The 11,618-nt window shown below is 32.4% G+C and overlaps 1 protein-coding gene across 1 annotated transcript in view; it reads right to left on the bottom strand.

The window, feature by feature from the left end:
- Positions 1 to 2,003: 2,003 nt before the first annotated feature.
- LOC143233577 (ubiquitin-conjugating enzyme E2-17 kDa) overlaps positions 2,004 to 11,618 on the bottom strand; it is a 31,304-nt gene continuing 21,689 nt past the window's right edge. Inside the window, exons 4-6 of the mRNA XM_076469927.1 lie at positions 8,874 to 8,951; positions 4,507 to 4,612; positions 2,004 to 4,131 (exon numbers count right to left, since the gene is read on the bottom strand). Of these exons, the coding sequence (XP_076326042.1) occupies positions 3,992 to 4,131; positions 4,507 to 4,612; positions 8,874 to 8,951 (324 nt within the window). The 3' untranslated portion in view covers positions 2,004 to 3,991. The remainder of the gene's footprint in view (positions 4,132 to 4,506; positions 4,613 to 8,873; positions 8,952 to 11,618) is intronic.

The following is an 11,618-nucleotide window of genomic DNA, read 5'->3' as shown; positions in this document are numbered from 1 at the left end:
AAGCATATGACTGTTTATATATCCTATTATTTAAACCCCAAAAGTCATTTTCCTATTATAAAAAATGCTTCAGTGATTGAGATCTATCCCAAATTAACTTCTGTAAAATTTCTGTCCTCCACTATCAGTTGGATACAATTTGCACAGAACACACAGACCTGACTGCAGTACTCTCGCAGCACAAGTGTAATGAAAAAGTTTTATCTTCGTTGTGCGATTCCTGCAGATCAGTACCTATTTGTACAATACTGAATAATACCATTAATAACGTCTGAAAACAGCAGAGGGAATTCTGATTATCCAGACCCCTTCCTCTATACCTTGTAATATGGTAAAAAATAGTAATTTATTTCCTTCCCTAAATCCATGTTTCCTTATTAAATATTAAACCCATTGTCATACAATTAGAAATGACAAGAACAATGTAAACAAGAAATTTAATGCTTTACTAGACATAAGGTTGATGAATGATGTCAGTCAACAGTTTAAAGGTAGAAAAGATGGAAAATAGGCTTAGTAGAGGGAATTGAACCCAAGACCTTGGAATTAGATTATGTAGCTGTAATTGAAAACTGATGTAAGAGTTGCTTGTATCAATTGGATAAACCAGCTTTACACGTGGGTATGTGCTACCATCTGTTGAGGAAATAAGGGATGGGTTGGTCAGATTAACTCACAGAAAATGTTTATGATCACTAACATACAGTAAGTAAAATTTAACAATGTTTAGACTATTTTTATTTCATTTAAAGACAGACTTCTTCAAACCATAAGTATGATGACAAACCTAAAATCCTTGAAAAAAAACAACAAAAAAAAACTTAGTTGTTTGAAACTATTCTCGACCACAACGGGAAAAAAAACTGCCATTTGAATATAGTTTGTCCAACCATTTCCTAACACATCTTCTATGGACATACTAAGCAAGTTTGCTGTCCATTTTATCCAAGAATTCACATTTTGATTTAACTGATTTCAGAAATATATTTTTCCCTTTAAGCACCAACAACAGTGGCCATCACTGGTACTATGCTTATGGAATACATCACTGCCAGGTGCAAGTGTATTACGATGTCTTTGGTATAAAACTAGACAAGAGTGCCAAATGAATGTTTTGTTTTGGATGGAAGCCAAATATGACATATTACTTGTGTTAACCAAGAATGACAGTAATTTTCAAGTATAAATAACAATCTGAATCAACTCCTTGCAAGCTTAGCCAGTGTGAAGAGGAATAAACTACATATTTCCACAGAAACAGGACTGTAAACCTAAATATTGGTCAAATTGAAATATCACCTGATAAAAGCAAAACACATAACTTGACTTGTTCTCAATTTTGCACAAAGCTACACGAGAGCTATCTAAGCTAGCCGTTCCTAATTTAGCAGTGTAAGACTAAAGAGAAGGCAGCTTGTCATCATCACCCACTGCCATTTTTGGGCTACTATTTTACCAACAAATAGTGTGATTGACAATCACATTATAACACCCCTACAGCTGAAAGGGTGAGCACATTCGGTGGGACAGGGATTCGAACCTGTGACCCTCAAAGACTAACTACTAAGATACCTTTGAATACAAAACTAATACTCTAATAGTAACTATGAGGTGAGCACATTTGGGAAGGTTTTGGTCACTGATCATACTTGATTGGCTCTCACTGCTTCCTTGTCAATTGAACCAGCATGATACATTATCCATAATATTAACTTGGAAACCCCTTACCCTTATTGTATGCACTGTGATAACACACAAAATGTGGTTACCAAAGTAATATTCTTTCTATCAAGGAGTTTTCAATTTTTAACTTCTGTATTCTTTCGTTAAATAATTAATAACTAGCTAGATCTTTAACCCAAAACATTTCCATATGATCCAATGCAAAAATGTAATCTTGCTGTGGGTATTCCCCACCACAAAGTTATGTACACCGAATCTTCAAGCACGAGTGTTCCTTCAGTAACCCATCTCTACTACTCTCACACCTTACACTGTATCAAAAGTATTACAAAAAGAGTAATTTATTCTAAATCATTTTCATTACAATAAACCTCCAATATACAACTAAGACATATGACAAATATTTACCTATTCCACTTTTTTTCAAATGTTCCCTTTCACATTAAAGTAAAATTTCTTTCAGATTTGTTGAACTTAAGATTTGGTAAAAATCTTTCCAGACATAGGATTTAAGATCAAATAACTAATATACTATTATATTCAAAAACAAATAGAAAATAATTTATACAAGTAATATTTCAGCAAACACAGTAACATCATCATTTTTCTACTTTCTCTTAAAAACATGTTCAACAATTAAAAATTGGACATAAAAGTCAAGATTTGAAAACAATTTTTCTTTCTCCATACCATCCTTATTTACTTACATTATTCTGTTAGGAAAAACGAATCCCAAAAGAATGCCTTTATTTCAAATAATTCACTGAATGTTTAATTCCTAATAACTGTATTTTCCTAGTTTGTTCACATATTTCAAAACATTATTACCTTAGATACCATTAATTTTAGCCTCTGTTTAACATTTCTATTCTAGTTGGTACAGCATGGTTTCTCTGAAAAACAGTAGCACTTGCAATGAGTAAAAGTATTAACTGGGGGAAAAATTATTTGGATTTAGATTAGAAACAGCACACCTGAAGATTTCCTTATAACAAATGATTATTGTAAATCTTCATGTATTTTCTGATGTATTAAGCAAAGCCCTATGCTAGTTTTCAAGGTAAGAGACAAGAATTTATCCTTATTTCAGATGGATACAGGTTAGTGTTCTGATCTATGACTGTTTTTCTAAAGAGCTCTTTAAAAATGTGTTATTCTATCTACAGAAGAAACTCAAAGTAACAAAGGCTGTTCCTAATGAGACCCATGGATACAAAGAGTTGATAGCACAAAATGAATTAAATATAACTTTACTGACTTGTTACATGCCAGACCATGTGCCTGTTCATTGATTAGCTTAACTGTGGTCATGATTCAAGTACCAGATGGTAGACAACAATCACCCCTAAAACAACAACTTAACTCAAATTCAAGGAGGAAGGCATGTGTTTATTGTTTGGTGCAAAAAACAGACAAATGTATGGAAGCATAACATACTCCAATAAGTTGCAATTCACCATCCTTTGTACTGATGATAAACTTGGTCCACTTATGATACTTTTATTATTGTCAAATAATTTTCAACAATCTTTTAAAATGTATTAGTACTTCCAATCTTCTTTACAACACACTTCTCAACATGGATAATTCTTTTAATAACTCTGATAACAGAACTATATTGTTTATGAAGTACTTAAACAGGTTTTAGTTTTAAAAAGTTAACTAATGCTAATTAGTCATAATAAACTTATTGAACCACAGTGAATTTCTACAGGTATCTGGAACTCTGCATTTGGGTTTGTTTGTTTTTTTTGTTGTTGTTTTTTTTTTTTATTAAACAGAGTCAAAGAAGAAAAAAGTACTACCTCAAATGACCAATGCGTGTAATAATTACAATTTTACAACAAATAACATAGCATTTTATAAAAAAAACTCTGAAAAGTTCACTATTCGTGAATGTAAAAAGATTTATTTACACACCAACACAAAATAAAAAAAAAAAATGTACATTGTTTATTACATCATGAATGATTTCAATCATGTGCACAATCTGACATCTGGTGGGCTTGTCCTTTAACTACTTCTAGCTGGCTTGACCTTTAGTAATGAATATCTCTACTTCCTTTGTAATATGATGGACAACCAGCTCGAATTAACAAAATACTTGTACAATAAATAATGAAAATCCAATTTCATGAACAGTTATTTTAATTATTGTAGTTCTGAATAATGTAATTATGAAATAAAGTTGATACATTTACACTGTTTCATGCCCACTGATAGGAAGTAAAGAAACTTATAGCCCTCTCCCCCCCTAATTAGAAAACAAACATATATAATGAAGAAATACTAATTATCCACCACTACGTCACATGGCATATTTTCTGGTCCATTCTCGTGCAAGTTCATTATACTTCTCACGATCAGTCTTGTAAATCTTAGCAATTTCTGGCACCAATGGATCATCTGGGTTTGGATCACACAACAAGGAGCAGATAGACAACAACACTGATGGAAAAAGAAAGAACTCTGTTACACCATCAAATGAACAATAACTCCACTATCATACACAGTATTTCCCTGACAGAAACAACACAGCATAAAGCTTTTACAGAAGTCTGGGAATCAATCTAATATTTTCAGAAATGACTAAAATTTAGAAAGTTTTTGGAAAACAGGGTTTCATTTGCATTTGGCAAGCAATGATGTCCTTCTTGTACTATAGTTGCTTCAGTCTCATGGATGTTCTAGGTTTCATAACACATGTTGAAAGTACACATGAAAGTATTTCTTGAGAGAGAAGCAAAGCTCCAATTCTGAAAGGTACTAATCTAATGGCTGTGCACAATACCTGAAAAATTATAAGGCATACAGAAAACTCACCTTTCGATATTGTAAGTGCTGGGGACCACTGTGAACGAAGAATGTCTAAACAGATACTTCCATTGCTATTGATATTTGGGTGATAGATTCTTGTTGTGAAAGCAACCTGAAGGCCAGAATTTAAACAAACATTAAGTACAACTTGTTATATCAAACAAATTACAATATTAAGATATCAAAACAACATTCACCATTTCAAACTGAAACACCAGTTACCAGGTCTTGAATTATTTAAGCATCATAAGCTAACAACTTCTTACTTCATTTAAAATACTAACTATAACTACTGAGAGAAGCAACACTACCATCCATTTCCTTGTCAAAAACACAACCAAGGTTATAATAGATGCACAGCTATGTTTGTAGCAAGGCTAGCCACAAATGATTAAATACAAAATAAGAAGCAGATATGAATCATTTGGAATTCCTCGTTACAAACAAATAAACATAAAACACTAAAGGTAAAAGCTTGTTCAACATGATGGTGTAATTATTGACTGTATTATAACGGAAAGCTACAACACATTACCCCTCAGTGTCTACTTAATACACATAAATACAGAACATCAGTAAATAACTAAACGTAAATATTCCAAGGAGCATTTTGAATTGTGCATATCCTCCAACAGATATGATTTCAATATCATTGGTACATCGAGGAATAGGTTTTGAGCCAAAAAGTGCATCGCAACTACATTATTTACGAACAAGTGTTTAGTTTGAGAAATAACCAAAAGATCCTATTAACTGATATTTTTTTAAACTGTTACTTCATAGAATCATGAATCATTAAACACATGATGGTCCAACAAACATCTGGATAAAAATGTGGCAGGACCCAGTCTAAGTTTATGTAGAAATGTTAAATTATGCACACGTCACAATGTATTGCATAAGAAATTTTGTTTGTTTTAGAATTTCACGCAGGGCTATGCGAGGGCTATCTTTGCTTGATGTCCCTAATTTAGCAGTGTAGGACGAGAGGGAAGATTACTCATCACCACCCACCACCAGCTCTTGGGCTACTCTTTTAAAATAGTGGGGTTGACCATCACATTATAGCACCCCATGGCCGAAATGGTGAGCATGTTTGGTGCAACAGGGATTCAAACCCCCAACCCTCAGATTACAAGTTGTGTGACTTAACCACCTGGCCATGCTGGGCCTATGGAGAAGAGATGAATGAAATTTATATCTCAATTTCACTCCTGAAAATGATGTAAATGTTGAAACATGTAGAGTCCACATTTTAGAAATATGTAACTATCATTTTAACGTGTTAATTATTATTTTAGATACCTGTTTTGTTTTCTAAACACTGTTTTCCAGGAAAAAAAAAAATCAGTGAGATTCTATACAAGACACCACAAACAAAAGACGCTAACACTGCATTTGTTTGTGACAGAAATGATTAAGGAGAGTTCCTTAAGAAATAATAATGGCATTACATACATAACATTGAATAATTCATAATAAACTGTTTCATGTGAGCATAATTTTAATAATAAAAGTGAGACATGAAAAAAACAACTAATTAGTACTGCCTGTTGTAACAGCAAATTAGCATTTAATTCATGCTTACATAATAGCAAACTGAATTTAAGATAGAGTATTCCTGATAAAATATACATGTATATTTATTCTAACTACAAGCTTACAAGAGCAAAAAAAAAACATCTTAAGTACTTGGGTCACGAGCTTTGTAAAGTCTTCCACTCAGTCACTTGAATAAGACTTCATGAAACAAATAAAGATATTGTTCAACAGTTTCCATTGGGATGTTGTGTGACAAGTAATAAAAATTTTGTTTTGCAAAAATTACGTGTCATATAGGAATGATGATATCAAAAAGATAGAGATGAATACCCATACAAAAATAACATAAGTAGTTTGGTCATTTAAGAAAACATACAACCAAATGTTGAATTCCTATCAGTTGCACAAATTCAGATTTGAAAAACATTTAGCCTGAATTGTGCTATACAGTCTCACAGTGGTTCAAAACCACTAGGTTGTAAACTTGTACTTACTGGTTAGTTAGATAGGAAGTTTTGTATGATTTTGTGTTACCATAATATGTTGTTTTTGTAATTTTTGATTATTGCCATTCCCCACATCAATTTTCCAAGTTTTTTTTTTTAAACTTGCTTCCTCTCTGTTTTCAAACAATTTAATTGAAGTAGTTTAATGAATGAACATTTATTTTATTTTTAAAATTCAGTGATAATATATAATGTTAATATCAGTTTTATCAGTTTCTCTACTCTTGAATTACATCAGGAGCCACTAAACCTGAAGTGGTTTCTCCAGAACAGTAGAAGTACCTCAGAGTAGTGGACAGACATTAAGGGTGTATTTACAGACTCCAAGTCTTCCAACTTTATGCCTAACTCACTGCATGCACATACAATCAACACCATATGCTATGGTCCTGTTGATTAATGGAGCACATACCACAGAGGTCTTAGGCTATGAAGCAAAATACTACACACACACACACACACCTTTCAGGCCCTATTGAAAATCTGAGACAGTTAAATAATTAATTGTTCTTCTTGATATCTCAAATATTAATTTACATTTTTTACAGAAATTATTTTGGCAGATATTGTGTGCAATTAATAGTTGCACACCATTGCTACACCCTTGTGCAAATTAATTAAAACAAGATGAAAAATTACAATTTTTTTCAATTTTTTGCATTTTATTTCTGTGAATCCAAAAATTACTCACAAATTAATATATTATATGACCGCCTTTATTTTTCAGAAGATCATTAATCCGCTTTGGCATCGAGTCCATGAGTAGATTGCAATCTTTACTAATTTTTGGATCATGGTACCACACCTCAATTATGGCCTCAATTAGCTTATCTTTCGTAGTACAGTCTTTTCCCCAAGTCTTTCTTTACAAATCACCCAAAGATTTTCAATAGGATTTAAGTCTGGAGAGTTTCCAGGCCAGTCCAGCACCTTTATTCATGTTATAGTCATAAAATTCTTCACAAGTTTCGATGTGTGGCACAGAGCCAGATCTTGCTGAAAAATGCCAGATCTGGAAATTTCTTTTTCAATTCTGAAACAACACTTCTCTGCAAAACACTGATGTACTGTGGTCTTTGAATCGTACCTTCTACGATATGTAAACCTCTGATGCCACAGTAGCTGAGAAAGCCCCAAAACATCTTCTTCAAGGGATGTTTTATGAACCGATTGATGTGAGATTCTCGAAGTTTCTCACCTGGAGATCTGCAAACATGCAGATTTCTTTGATCCTGTACGAAGAAATGAGTCTCGTCACTGAATAACACCTTCCTCCATTGTTCTTGTTTATCAAAACCCAATGATACCGTTTTTTTATTCATTGAGTTGGTAAGAAGTTATTTTTTGACTTGTCTCCTTGCCCTTCTAACGCAATTTCGAATGATGTAATATTCCTCAAAATTTCGTCATATATCCCAAAAAGTAGATCGACCATACTCCAAAACACAGCTAATGATGCCGTCTGTGTGAAAAAATTACTATTAAAAAAAAAAAATCAGCGGGTCCAGCAACCTACACTGGCCACCATGCTGAAAATATTGTAAAATGACCATTTGTTTCAATTAATTTGCACAAGAGCATATTCAAGACCAATTTCTACTGCTATATAGAAAGCAGAAATGAAATTTATTTATGAAATATGGAAATAATACATGTTTATAAACTGAACACACTGCTGAGTAGCAGTTTTCATTATTTCCACACAAAAATAGGTAGTAGAAGAACAGAATAATATTACTATTATACATGCTGTGAAACACTCAATAACGTCAATTAGGTGCACAAATAAAGTTGAAACATAACATTACCAGTTATTTGTAAGCATCATAAATTAAAAGACTGAATTTGATAGCCAATTTTTTCTTGGTCCATCCCAACTTACTAAGCACTACAATATCTTATAAACAGGCTTGGATGATGTTAGAAAGGTCTTAACTCCTACCACCTAAAGTTGTTTATTACTACTCCATATGACTGATCTAACACACACAAGCCATTTGTCAATTTGGGTATATGTGTAACTTCTATTATTAATCATTTTAAATTTAAATTAAGCAATTCTTAATGATATTTGAAATGTTCTTGAAAACTGTTTCTTTGACAAGTTGGACAAAGCTCATTTAAAATAATGCAGAATATATAAGCACTTCTACTCTCTAAAGTAGTTCAAAAATTTGGTTGCTTTTCAATGATGAATAGACACTCCACAAAAGAGTTAAAACATACTTTTAGTTACACAAAATATAATTACAAAAGGTTTAAAGAATCAAGTCATGATCCAAATTTATACATCAGTTTTACAGATTGAGGAAAGAGCTTTCTTACCTTTGGTGGTTTAAAGGGGTAATCAGTGGGGAAATGTATAGTCAGGAAAAAAACTCCACCTTGGTAGGGGCTATCAGGCTGTTGATAAACAGAACATTTGAGTATGTTAAAGGTTTACATGTCAGAAGCACATAGCAAAACAGTTATGTTAATAAACTGCAAAGATTTTAAAATCTCAGACAAAGGTGGCATGAAAAAGGAAAATATAACTGTGTGGATAGTAATTACTGAAATCATCAAATTTATGTACACTTGTAATATAGCAAAAACTATGTATATATATGAACAATTTCCTTCAATGTAAAAGTTAATTTTAATTTCATTCACAATATTATAAGAATTTCCTCTACAAAGATACATGATTTGCTTGTTTTAACCTTTAATATACTTATATAGGAGCCATGAACGTAGAAGCATTGGTTTTAGGGTTTTTTTTTTATTGAAGGGTTTAATGTGAAAACTTTCTTTTCAAAACACAAATTTCTCATTTAAAGCTAATATATAAACACTATAATTAAATGTCAACTTCTATTTGTTGTTAGATTACATTTGAGCAACTCAAACATAATTAGTAGAACCCAAGTCACTTCTATCAGTTCAAGTCTTCTTGCATAAAATATGCTAATTTTACCACCTATTGTGTTATACAAGTACTTGTTCCATATTAATACTTGAAGTAAGCCTTAAACTTACACATTATATGGTCAGAATGGTCTAACAAAGGAGATGAGAATTTTGTCCAAACTCAATGGTCCAAATACAAATATTTATTGTCTGTAAAGGAACTACTACAGGGCATACTTGAATTTACCTATTGTCACATTCTTGTTTTTATCTCATTTGTACTAAAATACTATGTAGACCCACTTGCACAACTTTCCTCAGTTTAAACTAATCTCACCTACATAAAGAAATTGAAATGTCATGTTTAATAAGCTTAACATGAACCATAGTTAACATATCCAATAACGTACTTAAGAAGCTCAGAACAGCTACTGTTACCCAAAATTATCAGTTATACTAATTTGTAAAGAAAAATTTATATTGCACTGTCAATAAAGATGATGCAATGTTCTTAGCTCTCTCACTATGGGCTCATCTCAGAGACCAACCTTATAACCATTGTGTTTGCTATATAGTCTTTATTTTATAACCTTTAACATAGTAAATGTATCTTCACAACATTTTGCAGATTACCAATAAACATGAGGCTTTTATACATGAAATATATTAAGTATGAAGATTTTTTAAAATAATTTCCCACACATCTTTCTCCTTTGATTGTTGACTATCCAACATACAAAGTAACTGATTGTAACATTAAAAAATGGTTTCATGTATTAGAAAATTACCAAATTTCACATGTATAATCTCTAACCTCTAGTTTTAAAAAAAATATATATTTCGTCTTTTTTTTTTTTGCTATTGTCTGTGTTTTAACAACTTGATTGTTCTTGTAACCACCATAAAAATGATTAAATAAATGTAAATTATGCTATTCTCATTCTATAGTCACTAGAAATAAGTGTTCAGTCTAAATAACTCAAACCTCATAACATGATACACATGTATATTTTTATTTTATTAACCCTTTCCCTGGTGTAGCTTTATGTAAAATTCATAACAAACCAATTAATCTCTCCCCACCATGCCTAACGTTACAGAAATTGCAATAATGTGATACACATGCACTTGTGTTATCATATCCAGTTGTATAAAACTAACCTTTACAAAGAGACTGGTCTTGGCTTTGTTTTAGTGGACCAGTATTTCATAAAATAGTCATATTGCTTGTATATATATGCATTGTTACTATTCATTTTAACTTACCCCCATAGACCAGTCATTCTCAGCCTGTGTGCCACGAGAGATTGGCAAGTGTGCTGCTGTGTGTCTGAAACACATTCAACTTTCTTGGGATTTTACAGCAAGTCAAACACATCAGCTAATAAAAGCTACTCTAGAGACACTCTGAAACCTTCCAAAACATTTGATGGTTTTCATTGAACTCGAGCACTGAGAAGTTCATACTTAAATTTCATTCTCAACTGTAATGGTTCAACTGTTAGTTTAACTGTGGCACAACAAGCACTTCCTACGTCATAAATGATGCATCAAACAATGAAACTGCTTTTTGGAACACATTCTGCAGTAAGCTACAGCTACTGCACTGTAGATAGTAATTTTATATCAACTGCAGAACTTCATGCTTATCGTGTATGAATTAGCTTTATCATTTATCCATGGAAAAATATTTAAATAAGTCTGGTGCTGCAAAGGAGAATGTGTTGAATCAAAATCAAAGGAATCAAATGAGAGTACAAAAACGAATACATCGAATACTATTTTATCGCTTGGAATCAGAACATTCTCAATTACCATTCTGCCTACTCTGCAATGCAGCTTTATCAAACAAGGTGCTTGTTCCTAGCAAACTGAAGAGATACTTGGAAACAAAACATTCAGCTGTGAAGAATAAACCAAAAGAATACTTTGAGAATCTTGCAGCTCAACAACATGAACAATCAAGGAAGCTTGTGAACTACATGAAGCTGCCCAAAGCTGCAAATTATAGGGTTACTCAATTGTTGGCAAAATGCAAGAAAGCTCATATGGAGGCCGAATCTGTCATTGCACCAGCGTGAGCAATCATCGTTGAAACTATGTTTGGGATGGATGCTGCCAAAAAGGTTAAGCAAGTTACACTGTCCAATGACACAATTTCACACAGAATTGTAGACTTAT

The sequence above is a fragment of the Tachypleus tridentatus genome, chromosome 12 (genome assembly GCF_004210375.1).
Source record: "Tachypleus tridentatus isolate NWPU-2018 chromosome 12, ASM421037v1, whole genome shotgun sequence".
Classification (NCBI taxonomy): Eukaryota; Metazoa; Arthropoda; class Merostomata; order Xiphosura; family Limulidae; genus Tachypleus; species Tachypleus tridentatus.
Note: the sequence above shows the minus strand (reverse complement) of the source record. Positions and strands in the feature narration are given on the sequence as shown.